Raw genomic sequence first — 19,583 nt, 5'->3', positions numbered from 1 at the left:
AGCCTGATAAGCCGTTTCTTATACCAAGTCCATCTCACACAGCTAATTCTTTCTTACCTGTTTCCTGGTACCTGACTTCACAAGGCTTAGGCACTCCTTTGTCCTTGGTATTGACAAACATTTTCTCTCTTTTCTTTCATTTTCTTTCCTTTCTCTTTTTCTTTCTTTCCCTCCCTTCCTCCCTCCCTCCCTCCCTCTCTCTCTTTCTTTCTCTCCTTTCTTTTTCTTTCTTTCTTTCTCTCTCTCTTTCTTTTTTTGGGACAGGGTCTCACTTTGTTTTTTTTTTTTTTTTTTTTTTTTTTTTTTTTGGAGACGGAGTCTTGCTCTGCCGCCCAGGCTGGAGTGCAGTGGCCGGATCTCAGCTCACTGCAAGCTCCGCCTCCCGGGTTCACGCCATTCTCCTGTCTCAGCCTCCCAAGAAGCTGGGACTACAGGCGCCCGCCTCGTCGCCCGGCTAGTTTTTTTTGTATTTTTTAGTAGAGACGGGGTTTCATCGTATTAGCCAGGATGGTCTCGATCTCCTGACCTCATGATCCGCCCGTCTCGGCCTCCCAAAGTGCTGGGATTACAGGCTTGAGCCACCGCGCCCGGCCAAGGGTCTCACTTTGTCACCCAGGTTGGAGTGCAGAAGCTCAATGATGGCTCACTGAGGCCTCAACTTCCTGGGTTCAAGTGATCCTCCTGCCCCAGCCTCCCTAGTAGCTGGGACTTCAGACACGTAGACCAAGCCAGGCTAAATTTTTTACTTTTTGTAGAGATGAGGTCACCCTATGTTGCCCAGGGTGGTCTGGAACTCCTGGGCTGAAGGGATCCACCTGCTTCAGCTTCCCAAAGTGCCACCACACTCAGCCTGGCAAGTGTTTTCTGTAAAGGGCCAGATGGTCCCTATTTTAGGCTTTGCTGGTCCTAAGTTCTCTGTTGCAACTACTATTCAACTTTCCCATTGTAGTGAGAAAGTAGCCACAGACAATAGGTAAACAGATGTGCGTGGCTGTGTCCAAGTAAAACTGTATTCACAAAAGCAAGGTGGCTGTGGTTTCAGCTTTCCTGAGCCCCAGGCAGACTTCTGTCCTTTGCTGTCCACTGCCTTCAGCCAGTTCTTCCTCCTGGTAACTCCCCCTCCTTCCCGGAGGCTTAACATTAAAGGCTTAGTGAATAGGGGTCAGCCAGGTGCGGTGACTCACGCTTGTAATCCCAACACTTCAGGAGGCTGAGGTGGGCAGATCACTTGAGGTCGGAAGTTTGAGACCAGCCTGGCCAACATGACAAAACCCTGTCTCTACTAAAAATACAAAAATTAGCTGGGCACAGTGGTGGGCACCTGTAGTCCCAGCTACTTGCGAGGCTGAGGCAGGAGAATAGCTTGAACCAAGGAGGTGGAAGTTGCACTGAGCCGAGATGGTGCCACTGCACTCCAGCCTGGGCGACAGAGTAAGACCCTATCTCAATAAATAAATAAATGAGTAAATAAATAAATAAAGGCGTAGAAGTTAAGGGTGGGCCAGGCAGGGCCCAGGGTGGCAGAGACGATGGAGCAGAGCCTGTCCTGGAGCACAGTTCATTGTCAAAGGTGAAATCTCGCAAGCCGCAACTCCGCAGTCCTTGAAGGATTCAGCACAGGGGCCTCCTCCCATAAGCATATGAGGATGTGGTTAGTGGATGAACAAAAGGCTGTGGTGATGGTGATGTGTGGACTGCGTGTGAGCAGTAGACGTACTCGTGGGGATGTCCCCTACGGAAATAAGCTTCTGTGCAGAGAAAACACTTTCTCCAGGAAAATCCTCCCATGTGAGCGATGGTCTAATTCTGAAAATTGTGGTGGTGGGGGGAAGAGCCTCACTGGGTGCCAGTAGGGATTGCACCATGTTAGTGCCATCAAAGTAGTTTGCAGAAAGCATGCTGTCATCTGAAAGTTGCTCCTGGCGGTGTTGACTGGCAAAAGCCAGGGGTCAAACGGTCTATGCAGTGTGACTATGGCGGAAGAGGACAAAAGACTGGAGGGAATCCCACGTGGACACGGCGATAATAGCACAGGGCCATTCAGTGCACGTTGCTGTGAGCTTTTCCATCATGCTTCGACGGCTCCGACATCGATGATCAGTTCATTTTATCCTCACAATACCGGAAGGAGGTGGATACTACTAACACAGCCATTTTACAGATGAGGAAACTGAGGCAGAAGGGCTCAGGGAATGTTACTGAAGCTCACACACTGGTGGGTCTTACGGCATGCAATCGAACCTGGGTCCAGGAGTCTGACTCACCAGAACCACTCCCTGCCACAGCCTCCTCCTCCTGTTACTGTCCTGCCGGGGACTGGGTGGGGCTCTGTGACTTCTGTCTTTTTTTTCTGAGACGCAGTCTCACTCTGTCACCCATGCTAGAGTACAGTGGCAAGATCTCAGCTCACTGCAACCTCTGCCTCCAGGGTTCAAGTGATTCTCCTGCCTCAGCTTCCTGAGTAGCTGGGATAACAGGCACGCACCACGACGCCCAGCTAATTTTTGTACTTTTAGTAGAGACAGGGTTTCACCACGTTGGCTAGGATGGTCTCGAACTTCTAACCTCAGGTGATCTGCCCACCTCGGCCTCCCAAAGTGCTTGGATTACAGGTGTGAGCCTGGCCTGACTTTTGTCTTTTAACAACTTGGTGGTTCCCAGATCTTCTTTAAGAGATAGATATGACTTTCATAATAGTAACAACAAACATTAGAAACAAGGTACCCAGAGAGACAGGAACACTGAGGCCAGAGGGGAGAGGAGGGACAGTGGGCCTCCTGACCACCCAGCCAGGCCAAGAGCTGGAGCAGGGGCCACAGTTGTTCCCCTGCACTTTAAAAATAGAAGTATGGGCCGGGCGCGGTGGCTCAAGCCTGTAATCCCAGCACTTTGGGAGGCCGAGACGGGCGGATCACGACGTCAGGAGATCGAGACCATCCTGGCTAACACGGCGAAACCCCGTCTCTACTAAAAATACAAAAACTAGCCGGGCGAGGTGGCGGGCGCCTGTAGTCCCAGCTACTCGGGAGGCTGAGGCAGGAGAATGGCATAAACCCGGGAGGCGGAGCTTGCAGTGAGCTGAGATCCGGCCACTGCACTCCCGTCTGGGCGACAGAGCGAGACTCCGCCTCAAAAAAAAAAATAAAATAAAATAAAAAATAAAAAATAAAAAATAAAAATAGAAGTATGTCAGGTGCGGTGGCTCACACCTGTAATTCCAGCGCTTTGGGAGGCAGAGGCGGGCTCATCACTTGAGGTCAGGAGTTTGAGACCAGACTGGGAAATAAGGCGAGACCTGTCTCTACTAAAAATACAAAAATTAGCTGGGCATGGTGGTGGGCGCCTGTAATCCCAGCTATTTGGGAGGCTGAGGCAGGAGAATCGCTTGAAACAGGAAGGTGGAGGTTGCAGTGAGCCGAGATTGCATCATTGCACTCCAGCCTGGGCAGTAAGCGTGAAACTCCACCTCAAAACAAACAAAACAAAACAACAACAAAACAAATTCAGTGACATTTAGTACATTCACAATATGAGCAACCGGCCAGGCACGGTGGCTCACACCTATAATCCCAGCACTTTGGGAGGCTGAGGGGAGTGGATTGCCAGAGCTCAGGAGTTCGAGACCAGCCTGACCAACATGGTGAAACCCTGTCTCTACTAAAATACAAAAGTTAGCTGGGCATGGTGGTGGGTGCCTGTAATCACAGCTACTCGGGAGGCTGAGGCAGGAGAATCGCTCGAACCTGGGAGGTGGAGGTTGTAGTGAGCCGAGATCATGCCACTGCACTCCTGCCTGGGCAAAAAGAGCAAAACTCCATCTCAAAAAAAAAAAAAAAAAAAAAAAAAAAAGAGAGGAAGGAGGATTAGAGTCAGAGGAGGAGACGTAAGCCTGGAAGCAGAGGGTGGAGGGATGGGAGACCGCCGGCCTAGGAATGCCGCCAGCCTCTAGAAGTTGGACAAGGCAAAAGATGGACTCTGCACTAGAACCTTCAGGATGAACACAACCTGGCCGACCCATTTTAGACTCTGACCTTCAGAACCATACGATGATAAATCTGTGTTGTTTGAAGCCACTGAATTTGTGGTAATGTTACGGCAGCATTGGGAAATTAATACATTAGGTGTGTGACGGGCTAATGACTTAACTTCTCTAGGCTTCCATTTCCTCATCTGTAAAATGGAAAAAGCAGTAATACCCAAGTTAGGATTGCTATGAGAAATAAACCAGGTGACACAGCACAGTACTAGGTGCAGAGCCTCACATTACCTGATATTTTTGAGTATGAAAATAGAGAATATAAGGACAGTGAAGACTCCTAGTACAACTGGCCTTCTGTATCCACAGGTTCCACATCTGTGGATTCAGCCAACCACAGACAGAAAATATTTGGAAAATAAATCACATCTGTACTGGACATGTACAGACTTTTTTGCTTGTTATTCCCTATACAATGTAACAATTATTTACCTAGCATACATTGTATTATACATATATATATATATATATATATATTTATTTTTTTTTTTTGAGATGGAGTCTTGCTCTGTCACCCAGGCTGGAGGGCAGTGGCCGGATCTCAGCTCACTGCAAGCTCCGCCTCCCGGGTTTACTGCCATTCTCCTGCCTCAGCCTCCCGACTAGCTGGGACTACAGGCGCCCGCCACCTCGCCCGGCTAGTTTTTTGTATTTTTTAGTAGAGACGGGGTTTCACCATGTTAGCCAGGATGGTCTCGATCTTCTGACCTCATGATCCGCCCATCTCGGCCTCCCAAAGTGCTGGGATTACAGGCTTCAGCCACCGCGCCCAGCCATTATACGTATATATATATATTTTGAGACGGAGTCTTGCTCTGTCGTCCAGGCTAGAGTACAGTGGTGCCATCTTGGCTCACTGCAGCCTCTGCCTCCTGGGTACAAGCGATTCTCCTGCCTCAGCCTCCCGAATAGCTGGGATTACAAGAGTATGCCACCACACCCAGCTGATTTATTTTTTTTGAGACAGTATTTTTTTTTTTTTTTTTTTTTTTGAGACGGAGTCTCGCTCTGTCACCCAGGCTGGAGTGCAGTGGCCGGATCTCAGCTCACTGCAAGCTCCGCCTCCCGGGTTCACGCCATTCTCCTGCCTCAGCCTCCCTAGTAGCTGGGATTACAGGCGCCCGCCAGGTCGCCCGGCTAGTTTTTTTGTATTTTTAGTAGAGACGGGGTTTCACCATGTTAGCCAGGATGGTCTTGATCTCCTGACCTCGTGATCCGCCCGTCTCGGCCTCCCATAGTGCTGGGATTACAGGCTTGAGCCACCGCGCCCGGCCTTGAGACAGTCTTGCTCTGTCATGAAGGGGTGGCCTGCCCCTCCACACCTGTGGGTGCTTCTCGTTAGGTGGAACGAGAGACTTGAGAAAAAGAATAATACACAGAGACAAAGTATAGAGAAAGAAAAGCGGGGCCTAGGGGACCGGTGCTGTGCTTACAGAGGACCCACACCGGCACCGGTCCCTGAGTTCCCTCAGTATTTATTGCTCAAAAGATAAGGGAGTAAATCAGCAGTAAGACATACAGATACACGGAGATGTTCCATTTGCCCAGGGACGGGCAGGAGACAGATGTTTTTCTTTTACTGAGATTTAAGAGAATGGTACTGACCTTCAACCACAAGCAGGCTTTAAGCATTTGCCTAACAAAGCACATTCCTTACAGCCCAAAATCTTTTCAACCTTAATTACCACAGCGATGTCTCTAGCAAGGACAGGATTGGGGGTAGAGTCACAGATTAACAGCATCTCAAATACAGAGCCAAATGGAGTCTCTTAAATTTACTTCTTTCTATATAAACACACTAACAAGCCGACCTCTCTTTTCCCCACACTGTCACCCAGGCTGGAGTGCAGTGGCATGATCTTGGCTTACTATAGCCTCCGCCTCCCAGGTTCAAGCAATTCTCCTGCCTCAGCCTCCCAAGTGGCGGGGATTACAGGTGCCTGCCAGCACGCCAGCCTAATAGTTGTATTTATTTTTATTTTTTTGAGTTGGAGTCTTGCTCTGTTACCCAGGCTGGAGTGCAGTGGCGCGATCTCGGCTCACTGCAACCTCCACCTCCAGGGTTCAAGCAATTCTGCCTCAGCCTACCGATTAGCTGGAACTATAGGTACACGTGCCACCATGCCCAGCTAATTTTTTGTATTTTTAGTAGAGATGATGTTTTGCCATGTTAGCCAGGATGGTCTTGGTTTCCTGACCTCGTGATCTGCCCGCCTCAGCCTCCCAAAGTGCTGGGATTATAGGCGTGAGCCACTGTACCTGGCCAATTTTTGTATTTGTATTTTTATTTTTTGAGACAGAGGTTCGTTCTTATTGCCCAGGCTGGAGTGCAATGGTGTGATCTCAGCTCACTGTAGCCTCTGCCTCCCGGGTACAAGCGATTCTCCTAGTAGCTGGGATTACAGGAATGTGCCACCACACCCAGCTAATTTTGTATTTTTAGTAGAGACGTGGTTTCTCCATGTTGGTCAGGCTGGTCTTGAACTCCTGGCCTAGGGGGATCCGCCTGCCTCGGCCTCCCAAAGTGCTAGGATTACAGACGTGAGCCACAGCACCTGGCCCAATTTTTTTTTTTTTTGAGATGGAGTCTTGCTCTGTTGCCCAGGCTGGAGTGCAGTGGCTCGGTCTTCGCTCACTGCATGCTCTGCCTTCCGGGTTCACGCCATTCTCCTGCCTCAGCCTCCCGAGTAGCTGGGACTACAGGCGCTCGCCACCACGCCTGGCTAATTTTTTTGGTATTTTTTAGTAGAGATGGGGTTTCACCGTGTTAGCCAGGATGGTCTTGATCTCCTGACCTCATGATCCACACACCTCGGCCTCCCAAAGTGCTGGGATTACAGGCGTGAGCCACCGTGCACCTCCCCAATTTTTGTATTTTTAGTAGAGGTGGGGTTTTGCCATGTTGGCCAGGATGGCCTCAAGCTCCTGATCTCAAATGATCTGCTCACCTCGGCCTTCCAAAGTGGTGGGATTACAGGTGTGAGCCACCATGCCCGGCCATTATATTACGTATTATAAGTAATCCAGAGATGATTTAAAGTATAGAATATATGCACAGGTTATATGCAAATACTGCCTCATTTTATATCGGACACTTTAGCATCTGTGGATTTTGGCACCCGCGGAGGTCCTGGAACCAACCCTTGAGGAATCCAAGGACAACTGTATGATGCAGGCACACCTGTCCTAGCTGCTCAAGGGTCGTGGGATGCAGGCAGGTTTTCTCCCCCTTCCCCCTCCCTCCCACACACCTTCCCTCCCGTCTCTCTCTCTCTTTCATTCACGAAGTCAGCAGTGGCCAAGCATACAGCTGGATATCTGGGATAGTGAGGAAAGGTAAAAAGTCCTAGGACTGAAGCCACAGGCCCACATCTTCCTCCCTGGGCCTCTAGCAGTGGGTAGCCAGGGAGTGCACCTGCTGGGGCTGGGCCCTCTCCACTGGGCTTGGCAGCCTCTGCTGGCCCTGGGGAGGGCGGGGCTGGTTACCAAGACCTCAGGTGGTATGGAGCCGGAAGCAGGAAGCAGCCTGTGCTCCCCAGACCTGCCTGGTTGAGGGAGCTGGAGGCTTCTAGGTGGGGGCCTGGGGGCTGGGCTGCCAGAGGGAAGAGAGGGGAGAAGACAGTGGCTGGGGAGAAGGTTGTCCAGGCTGGGGTTAGGGTAGGGACCACAGGGCTGGGCAAGGAGAGAGGCTGGGCCTGGGGCCAAAGGAGAAGTGGAGTGGGAGGGGGCGGGGAAGCTGGTGCTGGGCCAGGCGCGGGCAGAGGCTGGGCTGTGGGAAGCCTGGATGTGGTCCCCGCTGAGCAGAGCCCAGGGTTCTGATGCAGCCTCTGGGGGGTCAGGGCAGGCAGCACTGTGTACGCCGAGATGGCTGTGTCCACAGAGGAGCTGGAGACCACAGTTCAGGAAGTCCTGGGGAGACTGAAGAGCCACCAGTTTTTCCAGTCCACATGGGACACTGCTGCCTTCATCATCTTCCTCACCTTCGTGGGTAAGTGTGGCTCGGCCTCGGGGTCCCCCCAGCCCCCTGCCCTGGGCCAGGGTCACACCTGGATGGCTGTCCTGTCCCCAGGTACGGTGCTGCTCCTGCTGCTGCTGGTCATCGCCCACTGCTGGTGCTGCAGCTGCTGTCGCTCCCCCGGGCCCCGCAGGGCAAGCCCCAGGAAGGTGAGCCCCTGGAAGGTGAGTCCCGCTGGCCTCCGGGACCTGCATGGAACTGTACTGGGGGTGGAGGAGGGAGGTGGGGGTAGTGGTGGGAAGGGTGCTCATCCCCCTAGGGAATAAGGAGCGAACCCGCTCGGTCCCTCTGTGCTTCTCGTGCAGGAAAGACCCAAGGGAGTGGATAACTTGGCCCTGGAACCCTGACTGTGTGTGTCCTGCCCGGTGGCAGTAACAAAGCCTTGTCTGCCCAGAGCCTGAGTCTGCAGTGTCTTCCAGTCCCAATCTGGGTGGGTGATATGGGACTCCCCGCCCCACTCAGGTGCCCACCTGGCCTCCAAGCTTTCAGTCAACACAACTGTGCCAGGTCATCCTGGGTCACCTAGCTGGGAGGGGAGCTGGTCTCAGACTCGGCGGCCTGAACTCCCAGATGGAGCTCTTGTCAAGAGGCCCACCCCCTGGGCCTCTTGGCAGAGAGGACGAGAGAGAACCTGTCCTCTCTCGAAGGTGGGTTCTGTGTCCAGCCCTTGCATGGCACAAGGAGTGGGGAAGCCAGGCTCTGGGAATAGGGGAGACGACTGGCTCCTAAAGTTGATGACCACTGACTACCAGGGACCCCCCGCCTGCCTGGGTCCCCACTCAGACAGACAGACAGGGCTCCAGTCAGAATCTGATGATCTTTATTTCTTAGAGGGCCCTGGATCGGGGCTATGGAACACAGTAACCAGCACTACACTCACTCCTGGGGTGGCTTTGTCTGTGCCGTTCCTGACTGTCCCCTGGGACTCATAGCTCAGTGCCACCCCCCACCCTCCAGGGGGAGGGGACAGCGAAGGGGAGAGGAAGGAGAGCCCTGGGCCTGGCCCTGTCCTGAGTCCAAAGATTCCCATGGTAACCAGAAGGGCGGGGTTGGGAATGTGGGACGCCCTCGGCCCCGCCTTCCGGACCTCCCCACTACCCTACCAGACTAGCCTCCCTTCCTCCTCGTGCTTCCAGTGTCCATTCCCAGCAGTGCAAATGTGTTAGGCAGGGGAGGGGTAGGACAGAGAGATAAACAGCAGGCTGGCATTGGTGCTGGCTGGTGCTCTGGGGTGGGTGTGAGGGGATGGGCCGCCTTCCTGGAGACAAGCTCCTGGGTGCTGTGATCAGAAGGGTCTGTAGCTCCAGTAGCTGGAGAACACGGAGATCTGCAAGGAGAGGGGGTGTGGTGAGTGGCTGGATGGAGGGGATGGGGTGGTCCAGGGGAGATGTCAAGGTCACCCAAGGACAGTATGTCAGGACAGGGCACTGCTGCTTAGCAGTACTATCGGGGTACAACAGACGCCAAGATTGGGGCACTCTGAGGGTGGGGCAGGGCCCTCAGAACCCCTGCCCACTATGAGGGTACACCAGACCCCAAGGTTAGAGCACTGTGAGGGTGTGGCAAGGACCCCTAGAAGCCCTTCCCCTAATGAAGGTGCTTGGCCCGGGCCCCACCTTGTCCTTAAGCTGCTGGCAGAGCTGCAAGGAGACGGTGAAGTAAACCAGGGCATCGTTGAGCCAGGGGATCACGCACTCCACCTTGTGCACGTGGCTCACCTCCAGGCGCTGAGAGCCCCACTCGCTGTGGGTGGTGAGAGGGTCCCTGAGGGGGGGCCCGGCCCTCCAGGTGCAGAGGGATGGGGTGGGCATGCCTGGACCCCTCTCCCCTGCCTACTTACAACATGGCCCCAGGGCTGTGCAGCACCGCGCCTCCGGCTGGGCGGAAGTTCTAGGGAGAACAGCACCAGACCCATCAGGCCCTGCAGGGTGTGTGCGTGGGGGGCAGCGGGCTGGGCAGGGGTCCCTCCTCACCTTGGTGGAGTTGGGCTGCAGGGCATGCAGCTGGTACACCGTGAGGCAGAGCTTGTTGAGGTTGATGTAGACATTGACCAGCAGGTCGGAGGGCAGGGCGGGGGCGAACATCCGCTGTGAGAGGCAGGTAGGATGAGACCCTCCCAAGCTCCCAACCCAGGCTGGATGGAGCAGGACTCTGCAGTCATTCATGGAGTCTGCAGGGGACCCCAGTCCCCACCCCAGAGATGCTCTTCCCATGAACGGGGGCTTCCAGACTTTTCCCAGGTGCCCCAAGTACCCTCCTGTGCTGTCAGGTTTGGGAACCACTAACCCCAAACAGGGTTAACGTATTTTGGGGGCACAGGACAGAAGCCAAGAACCCCATCCCAGAAAATTGCCTAGACAGAATTCTAACTATAATTTGGGGGGTGGCACCCCTTGTTGTCCATCCTGAGGGCAAGTTGGGCCCCGCTGTGGGGACCCCTCTCCTGGAGCAGGGGCTGGCAGGGACACTGACCGTGAGGCCGCTGGCGGCGATCTCAGGGAGGGTGAGGGTGGCGGGGGTGGTGAGGCGGTTTCGGGCTCTGGTCAGCTGCAGCATCACTGCATCCATCAGCTGCAGGGAGGGGCGGGGTTGGCTCTGCTTCCTCCCGGGCCCTCATGCATCAGGGAACAACAGATATGGTAGCTCCCACTCCCGCCCAGTGGCTACGGTTCCCAGGACCTGAAACCCAGCAGCAGGGGCCTGCTAAAGACAGATGGTTGGGCTCCAGCTGGGTGTCGGGGAGGGTAGGACATCTGCACTGATGTCAGTCAGGACAGGGCTGATTCACTGCACAGGGATCCCGGGCGCTGGATCAATGGGGAATGGAAGGTCCTGGGAGGTCAGTCCCAGGGGCACAGGCTTTGCCAACAGGGGTACAGGCAACGAAGGTTGGCTGCAAAAGGTCAGAGAGGGCTTCCTGGAGGAGGCGATGGATGGCTGGGTTGAGGTTTTCAGGAGGGTAAGCCAGGGTCGCGGCTGGTGGATGGTGGGACCCCCTGGAGCCCATCCCTTCCCTTTGCCGTGGAGCAGAGCCCCGGCAGACTCCTCAGAGCCCCAGCTTTCATGCCATCCAGCCGTGGCCATGAGTACCGGGGTGATGTGGCTCCCAGGAAACATTTAAGAGCTGACTGGGGGCATGGGGGCTGCAGCACCCTAGGGTGGTTACAGTTCTCAAGGGGATCTTAGTCTATCTGGTTCTACGTGTGAGGAAACAGAGGTCCAGAGAGGGCAGGTGAGCCACCAGAGGACACACAGTGAGGCAGGGGCAGAACTCACGAATGAGGTCAGGCGCCTGGGTCAGCTCTTCACATGTGCCATGCAGTTAATGTGAAGGCTTTCACTGCTGCTGCCAGCAGCAGTATGTGCCGAGTGCTTACTGGGGGCCCCATGACCTGAATTATCATGGCGAACAGTTACTCCAGCTTGCCCCTAACCCCACAGGTAGAAAATGGAGACACAGAGTAGGCAGGTAAGCGCTTAGAGGTTGCACAGCTCCAAGTGGGATTGGAACCCACGTGTGATTCCGGATCCAGAATGTGGGACCCTATAGGCCCAGGAGTCAGGCCTGGGGGCAGCTCACCTTGAGGACCTCAGCGCCCGTCTTGAACTGGTAGCTCTCGTCCCGGCTGGTAAGCAGGTAAATGGCTTGGCTCACATGGTTTCTGGCGTCCTGGATCTAGAAGCAGAGGTCATCCAGAGGGGTCACGCCAGCTTCCATGCAGCCAGGAGGGGAGGGGGTGTGCTGCCTGCCTGCCTGCCCCAGGTCATTTCACTCTCCACACTGTCATCTCTGCGCCCTGGAGGGCCAGGTCCATGCCAGGTGATGGACGCCTGGCATCACAAGGGGCAGGCCTGGTCTCTGCCCTAGTGGGCTGCCCTCTCCTTTCTAAGGGATGGACAGACAGTACTGTCCAAGACATCTGTGCAAGTTGTGGAGGAAAGCAAACAAGGTGATATGGCAGGGACAAGGGCCCTGAGATGGAGACAGTCAGGGTGGAGGGGGGAGGAGAGGAGGCCAGGGCCAGTGGTACAGGAGCTGCCGGGGAGCATGGGCCTATTCCCCAGAGCCATGGTAAGTCCCTGGAGGTTCTAGGCAAGGGAGTGACTTTTTAGAGGGCTTCTGAACCATCTCATCAAGCCAGCTGCTGTGGGGACTCCACAGTCCCGATGTGGCCATTGGGCTCTCAGGCCAGGTTCTCCACCTCCCCACGTGGCGCAGCCTCCAGGGCTTCAGGAAACACCTGCCCCCAGCTTTGCTGCTAGGAAACACTCTCCCAGGCTTGCTGTGGCCACAGATCCCCAGGGCTAGGCGCTTGCCAGGGAGGCCCCGTGGTGGGCCTGCTGCCGCCTGTCCTTGTGGCTGAGCACTAGCCAGGAGGGGCGGGGTCACCTGCTGCAGCTTCCACTGCTTGTCCTCTCGGAAGGCGAAGTGCAGCAGCTGGTTGTTCCGGGGCATTTTCAAGTTCACGTCCTGACAGGCAAGAGTGGGGTGAGCCGGGTGGGGGGCGCCTCCTGCCACAGCCATTCTGAGCCCTTCCTTAAGCGTGGGGCAGAAATGGGGTGTGTGGTGGCTCAGGCCTTGGCTGCTGTGTAGGGCAGAGAGTCTCCCAATGCCTTGGCCGTTTGGGGGGTGAACAGAGAGGTCAGGAAACAGGAAAACAGGCACAAGAGGAGCCACAAGGAAGTGAAATTGAAAGAGGTGAAGAAACGGGAAGGGGAAAACAGAAGGCAGCCTCTGTGAGGCTCTGTGCGAATGGGGTGCATCTAGCTTCTACAAAGGCCAACAGATGGAGTCCAGGAGGGGGGCCTCCCCCCACGCCTTGGTGCCTGGCACAGGGTTGGGTGCAGACTGGACCTCAGGAGTTGGCTGATTCAACTGTGATGTGTGGCCAGCCTAATCCGCCAATGCCCATGTTTCACTGGTCCAGACACCAGGCCAGGCCGTGTGCAAAGAACCCCCTTCCTGCACCTCTTCCTGAATCCGCACACTGATGCCCGGGGAGGTGTGAGGGCTGCTGTCATTTTCCAAAGGAGAAAACTGAGGCCAGAGACATCAAGGGTCCCGCTCAGAGTCGGAGGGCTTGTACAGAGAGAACGTGGGAGCCCCCATGCTCTTCCCCACTGTCAGGATGGGAGGGGACAGGGCTGGGGGACTCACCGCCTGGCTGAGGGCATCCCCCTGCAGAGTCAGCACCCCCTTCACCTGGTCTGTGCTGTAACACGTGGCGTCAGAGCAGTGCCTGTGGTCACCACCCCCACCACCCAGCCCTCCCTCCCAGCGGGCTGCCCCTCCTGTCCCATCGCACACCCAGCTGGTCTGCAGGACAGGGCTGTGGCCATGCCTCCTACCCTCCAAGGTACCCATTTCCCCGGTTTCCGCCCAGCCCAGGCTCACCCACAGCTGCCTAGGATGAAGTTCTCTTGCTTGGCGGGCCCTTCAGTGCCCGAGCCCGTCAGAGTGAAGCGCAGAGAGGCCTCCTGTGGCACACAGGGAAGGAGGAGAGCTGGTAGTGCCCACTCAGGCCCGGCCCAGTGCTCCTTCCAGAAGCCCCCCTCCCTCCACGTCAGCGGGGGGAAGGAACAAGGTGGCCTGGCCTCAGTTTCAGCTGGGGTGGGAAGACCCTGCCCAAGCACCCCAGGCACCTCACCGTGAGCCCGATCTGTTTACCCCACATTCCCTGAACACCTCCTGTGTGCCCGCCTCGGGGAATACAGAACAGACGGAGGCAGCCTCCCAGCTTGGTTGAGGGGGAAAGGGGCAAGGGGCAGAGTCAGGGAACAAGGCAGTAGTCAGGGTAACCCACGGTCCTGGGCCACAGCAAGCACTGCGCCGGTCACTTCTGTGAGCTGCTTGGCTCATTTATCTATACTATCTATACTACAGCCTCGCGAAGCGGGTACTTTTATCTCCCTTTTGCCAATGAGAAAAGGGAGGCCCAGGGAGGTTCATTGACTTGGCTGAGGGTCACACTGCCGGGCAGAGGCAGAATTATTTGGCTCCCAAGGCGGCCTTCCCCGATCCGAGGCCAGGCGGGACTCAGGCCCTTGCTAGCACCCGCGTCAGGACTCGCCCCTGCCCGCACACAGGTGCTTGTGTAACGAGGTCGGCTCGAGTTCGCGGAGGCGGGGCCTTGCCTGAAAGCCGCGGCGGCCGCACGCAATAGGCGCTCAGGACGCAGCCGCGGGGCCCCAGGTGGAGCCAGGGAGATGAGGAGGGAGGGTCGCCACGCCCGGCGGGGCAGGGCACGGGTCGTTACCTTGAGAATGTCCTGCAGCTGCTTCAGCACAGCATGCACCTCGTCGTGCAGCAACCAGCGGAACTCCTCCTCCTGCGGGACAGACCCGGCGGTCACACTTGGCCCCGCCGCCCCGCCAGCCCGCCCGCTGGCCCACGCGCCTCACCAGCACGGCCCGCTCCGCCGCCGTCGCTGCCATTACGGTGACCATGGCCACAGGCCGCCGCCAAGCGCCCTCCCAGCCGGCCGCTACTCCGGTCCACCAGTCCTTCTGTCCTCGGTCCTCCACTCCTAGCGTCCGCCCGCGGGGTCTGGCTCCGCCCCCACCCCTGACTGGCTGAGTGGGCACCGCCCCGCCCCCAGGCCGGCTCCGTGCTCGCGATTGGCCGGCTCCTGTCGGCCCGCCTCGGCTCGCGGAACCCTGCGGGCGCCTTGGAACGAGGCCGGCGGCTGCGCAAGTGAGGCCCGCTCCGGCCGGCCAGGGACGCGGCCGGCGGCTGCGCGAGTCAGGCTCGCTCTCGCTGGCCAGGGACTCGGCCGGCACCGGCCTGGGGCGGCCGCTCGGGGGCAGAGCTCCCGTGTCGCCCCCAGGCTATGATAGGGCGCGCTGCTCCACTCGCGCTCACTGATTGGCCGGCAGGACAGTCTGTCCCCGCTCCGCCTCCCTATTGACCCGCTTGGCCTCCGTTGGTCGCCGCTTCCAACCCCGGAGCGGAGCTCGCCGCCGCTCGCAGGTCCGTCTCTCCCAGACGCTGAGGTCCCGAAAACCCATCGCGGCCCCGCAGCTGCCCTCTCCTCCCACCCATCTCGCCGAAGGCGAGGGAAGCAGGACTCCTGTGGCACAGCTGTGTTACCAAGAAGTGTTTTATTTTTCTTGCAGTAGCTTTGTTAATTGCACAAAATCATGTTTTGTTTTTGCCATTTAAACATTATCACACAATCCTATTCTGAAAGACAAATGTTCATTAAAAACAAAGCAAAAATAAAAATTCACAACCTTAATTACCTAGATTTGTCATTTAAAGGTTTAAAGAAAAAAAGGGAGGGGCTTTCTTACAAGCTTTTTCACAAGTGTCACATTTTCTCCTTAAAAGGGAAGGATTTCAAAACAAAGGTGAAATAGCTTAAACAGAAATATTCATAAAAAGGAACTTTACAGAATTGTCAACAATATTAAGACAACATTGACTAACCGGTTTCATTACCGCATCTTCCCCCGCCCCCACCCCCAGTGTGTCCTGCCAGGACTAGAACAGGCTTTGTGTTCAGACAGAAATGCTTCAAAATCCCAGTGAAATGAACTGCGCTAAAAACCCGACAGGCATCCTCCCTGCCCTCCCCCACCTCATCTTCTGCAATCCTCTAACCCAGGTTCTATCTGTGAAAGGGGCCAAAGCTGTGAGGGGGGAAGGACCCCACCCCAGTGTGGCCACCTTATATATAATTATATATTCCATCATAAATGCTGGCCTTCCTTCTGCAAATTATGATTTTGGAAAATCCAACCCATGCAGTGGGATAAAAAACTGACATCCCTTGGGTGACTTGTTTTTTTGCATCATCCCAAGCCCCCCATGGTCCCCTATCCAAGGAGATATGTAGGGCCTTGAGGATGTCCCAGACCCACCTCGGAGGGCCAGTCAGTTCAGGTAGGTCAGGCCCAGTTCTCTTCCCTCCCGACAGACCCCGGGCCCGGGCAGCACCGAAGACCATGATGCTGGCTGGAGTGAAGACACTTGTTTCCGTATCAAGAGCTGAGCCTAAGAAATGCTCATCGCTGGTCAGGCTGGGTCTGGGCCAAAGAAGGGACAGACAGAAAGAAATACTGTCTCCACAGGAGGAAGAGGGAGAGGAGGGAGGATGGAGAGTGGTGGGCATGCAGGGGACTTGGCAGGGCAGACTGCAGAAGGGGGGACCACTGGGAGGGGACCGAGGTCAGAGTGGCTCTTCAGAGCCAGGTGAAGTCTGTGGCCTAACGGAAACAGGAAGGAGCGCCCCCAACCCCCACTCCTCATGGCTCACTAGTGGCCCTGAGGACCCCCTCCCAAGAGCTGGAATGCAAATCCAAATACTAAAACAGCCCAAGGAGGAGCGCCGTGGCAGTGGCGTCTGGGGCGTGGCTTCGAGGCGGTGAGGGCCGGACCTCCAAGCTCACCTGCAGGCCGGCTGCTTGCTGCACTCCCTGGAAAGCCAGGGGCCCCATCTTCTCGGGACTCTGCCAGTCTCTTTTCAGTTCACAAAGGCGTCTATGGAGCGCTGGGTGCACACTGGACGCTTAGACGTAAAAATCTTTCTCAGCTCATCACCTGAGGTTGGAGGGCCCCAAGGGACCCTCTGTCTGGAGTCTGTACTGGCTCATCTGGGCCCGAGGCCTCTCCTTGCAGGGAATCCAGTGGGGATGTGGACGTGACTACAGGCTCTTCGCTCTGGGGAAAGCTGTGGGAAGGCTTCCAACTCTCGTTGCTGATTCTAGTTCCTTGACTGGAAGGGGTGTGAGATAAGACAAGCTCGGAAGAAAAAAAGCCAGGCAGCAGTTTCTGGGCAGCTTCTATCCAGGGGCGAGAGTCTGTGTGTGTGTGTGTTTGTGTGTGTGTGAACACACAGCCACCTCGTCCGGGGGCCAGTGCCCAGCTCAAGAGCTCTCCCACAAGCCAATCCTGCTGACACTTGTCCCCTCCCCAGCGGCCTCAGGGGAAGGCTGCTGCTGTGTGCTGTGCTGATGGCAAGTCTCAAAGTCTGTATAAAAGGAAATGGAGACAGGTGGGCTGGTCCAGAATGAAGTCCCAGGCCCCCGACCCAATGTGAGGAAGAGGGGGTCAGAGGGGGGATTGGAAGGGTGGGGGCGGGGTGTCGACAGCTTAGTGTATATAGGCTCGGTACACGGCGGACATATCGTTGTCGGACTGGTCCAGCGCCTTGGCTCTTTTGTACACCTGGAAAAAAAAGAGATGGCTCAGTCTCTGGCCCCAGAGCTGCCTTCAAGACCTAGATCTGATTCCTGGAGGCAGTGCTGGATGAGGCTAGCAGGCAGTGCTGGAGCTCAGGTTGTCTAGGTAGGAATCCTGTTTTGACCTTGCATGAAGCACCTCCGTTTCTCTGGGCCCCAGCCACTGTGCTTCTTGTTCTGGAGAGGGAATAGTACCCAGGGGTTCTTGTGAGAATGAAATGTACTATGGGATATAAAGCACTCAGCATTGGCCCGGCACTGCGCCTCATGTCTGTAAGGCTGAGGTGGGTGGATCACCTGAGGTCAGGAGTTCAAGACCAGCCAGGCCAAAAAGGTGAAGCCCCATCTCTAATAAAAATACAAAAATTAGGGCCGGGTACAGTGGCTCACATCTGTAACCCCAGCACTTTGGGAGGCCGAGGTGGGTGGATCACAAGGTCAGGAGATTGAGACCAGCCTGGCTACCATGGTGAAACCCCATCTCTACTAAAAAAAAAAATACAAAAAATTAGCCGGGCATGGTGGCCTGTAATCCCAGCTACTCGGAAGGCTGAGGCGGGAGAATAGCTTGAACCTGGGAGGCGGAAGTTGTGGTGAGCTGAGATCGCACCACTGCACTTCAGCCTGGGTGACAGAGTGAGACTCCGTCTCAAAAAAAAAAAAAAAAAAAAAATAGAGGCTGTGGTGGCGCATGCCTGTAATCCCAGATACTCAGGAGGCTGAGGCAGGATAACTGCATGAACCCAGGAGGCAGAGGTTGCAGTGAGCAGTGAACCGAAATCACATCATCGCACTCCAGCCTGGGCGACAAAAGCGAAACTCTGTCTTAAAAAAAAAAAAAAGCATTCAGCATTATTAGTAATTTAATAATGTCCCTAATGTCCCTTCCTGCAGATCACTCTCCAAAGCCTTTCCATGTTATTCTCTGGGCTGTTGTTCTTACTATTCCCTCTGCATGGAATGCTTTTCCCTCACTCAGTTATCATTGGTTCTTTCTTAGCTCAAAGGCCTTTGCCAACCGTTCCAAATGAAGCAGCAGCTGCACCCACCACTTTACCCAGTCACCTCTGTCTTTTACTTGTATTTCTTACACTCTGAAATTCTGACCTTTTTAACTGCTTATGTGCTAATTCTGTACCCGCTTCCAGTTAAATATAAGTGTTCCTGGGAGGGATGGAAGGAGCTGCACACCAACATGTACTCGGAGTGCAGAACAGTGCCTGGCAATCAGCACCTGCCCCAGAGATACTAGTGGAATATGAAAAAGCTTGAAAAGAACTAAAAAGCCATTGCTTAACAGGCAATAGGGCCATGCTGAGGCAATGTGGATGGACCCATGGGTCCCTCTTACGTAATTAGCTGTGGGCTGTGGGTTTTTTTGTTTTGTTTTGTTTTTTACATTAAGTAGTCCTGCAAGAGCCACCATAACTGAGGTTCACTGCAGCTCAGATGTAACTTTCAGCTCACAGTTGACGGTTACAATTGAATAAAGACATTTTCAGGTAAAAGAAACATCACTGGGCAGATCCACATTATAGGAAATTCCAAAGAAAGTTTTTTCAGTGGAAAGGAAGTAACACCAGAGAGAAACTCTTCTTTAGGGAGGGATAGAGTCTACTAGAAACAGTAAATCTAGAGAAACTTAAAATTATTTTTTCTATTAATTTTTCTTTTCTTTTGTTTTTAAGACGGAGTCTAGCCCTGTCCACCAGGCTGGAGTGCAGTGGTGCAATCTCAGCTCATTGCAACCTCTGCCTCCCAGGTTCAAGAGATTCTTGTGCCTGTCTCCCAGGTAGCTGCGATTACAGGCGCTTGCCACCATGTCTGGCTAATTTTTGTATTTTTAGTAGAGACAGGGTTTCACCATGTTGGCCAGGCTGGTCTCCAACTCCTGACCTCAAGTGATCCACCCACTTGGGCCTCCCAAAGTGTTGGGATTATAGGCGTGAGCCGCCATGCCGGCCTTTTCTCTTAATTTCTTTCTTTCTTTTTTTTTTTTTTGAGACGGAGTCTGGCTCTGTTGCCCAGGCTGGAGTGCAGTGGCCGGATCTCAGCTCACTGCAAGCTCCGCCTCCCGGGTTTACGCCATTCTCCTGCCTCAGCCTCCCGAGTAGCTGGGACTACAGGCGCCCGCCACCTCGCCCGGCTAGTGTTTTGTATATTTTAGTAGAGATGGGGTTTCACCGTGTTAGCCAGGATGGTCTCGATCTCCTGACCTCGTGATCCACCCGTCTCGGCCTCCGAAAATGCTGGGACTACAGACTTGAGCCACCGCGCCTAGCCTTCTTTTAATTTCTTTAAAATACATATGACTGGCCAGGCGCAGTGGCTGATGCCTGTAATCCCAGC

The 19,583-nt window shown here is 55.0% G+C and overlaps 3 protein-coding genes across 11 annotated transcripts in view; 1 reads left to right on the top strand and 2 right to left on the bottom strand.

Moving 5' to 3' along the window:
- Positions 1 to 7,549: 7,549 nt before the first annotated feature.
- SMIM22 (small integral membrane protein 22) lies at positions 7,550 to 8,446 on the top strand. Of its 4 annotated transcripts, none has more exons than XM_010353888.1 (4): positions 7,550 to 7,608; positions 7,876 to 8,024; positions 8,106 to 8,215; positions 8,357 to 8,445. In XM_010353888.1, the coding sequence occupies exons 2-4, from the start codon at positions 7,901 to 7,903 to the stop codon at positions 8,396 to 8,398; spliced, it is 276 nt and encodes a 91-aa protein (XP_010352190.1). In that variant the 5' UTR covers positions 7,550 to 7,608; positions 7,876 to 7,900; the 3' UTR covers positions 8,399 to 8,445. The 4 variants fall into 4 exon arrangements, with proteins under 4 accessions (XP_010352190.1, XP_030781131.1, XP_030781129.1 ...); XM_030925271.1 differs by having other exon boundaries at positions 8,106 to 8,200; positions 8,357 to 8,443; XM_030925269.1 differs by having other exon boundaries at positions 7,876 to 8,215; positions 8,357 to 8,446.
- Positions 8,447 to 8,849: 403 nt separating this feature from the next.
- On the bottom strand, positions 8,850 to 14,874 carry ROGDI (rogdi atypical leucine zipper). Its single transcript, XM_010353887.2, has 11 exons — positions 14,454 to 14,874; positions 14,309 to 14,380; positions 13,447 to 13,529; positions 13,210 to 13,264; positions 12,442 to 12,522; positions 11,632 to 11,727; positions 10,524 to 10,622; positions 10,025 to 10,138; positions 9,892 to 9,941; positions 9,668 to 9,794; positions 8,850 to 9,378 (listed from the first exon to the last, which is right to left on the bottom strand). Exons 1-11 carry the CDS (start codon positions 14,496 to 14,498, stop codon positions 9,337 to 9,339), a joined length of 864 nt encoding a protein of 287 aa, XP_010352189.1. The 5' UTR covers positions 14,499 to 14,874; the 3' UTR covers positions 8,850 to 9,336.
- Positions 14,875 to 15,133: 259 nt separating this feature from the next.
- GLYR1 (glyoxylate reductase 1 homolog) overlaps positions 15,134 to 19,583 on the bottom strand; it is a 44,778-nt gene continuing 40,328 nt past the window's right edge. For 4 of the 6 annotated variants that reach the window (XM_010353884.1, XM_010353885.1, XM_010353886.2 and 1 more), the window contains one exon: positions 15,134 to 17,220. In XM_010353884.1, coding sequence (XP_010352186.1) covers positions 17,146 to 17,220 — 75 coding nt within the window. In that variant the 3' untranslated portion in view covers positions 15,134 to 17,145. The remainder of the gene's footprint in view (positions 17,221 to 19,583) is intronic. The other 2 variants (XR_746878.1, XR_004055460.1) reach the window with 1 other exon arrangement.

Source organism: Rhinopithecus roxellana, chromosome 20, assembly GCF_007565055.1.
Source record: "Rhinopithecus roxellana isolate Shanxi Qingling chromosome 20, ASM756505v1, whole genome shotgun sequence".
In the NCBI taxonomy this organism is placed as follows: domain Eukaryota; kingdom Metazoa; phylum Chordata; class Mammalia; order Primates; family Cercopithecidae; genus Rhinopithecus; species Rhinopithecus roxellana.
The sequence above is the reverse complement of the archived record's forward strand: the minus strand, read 5'-3'. Positions and strand labels throughout refer to the sequence as shown.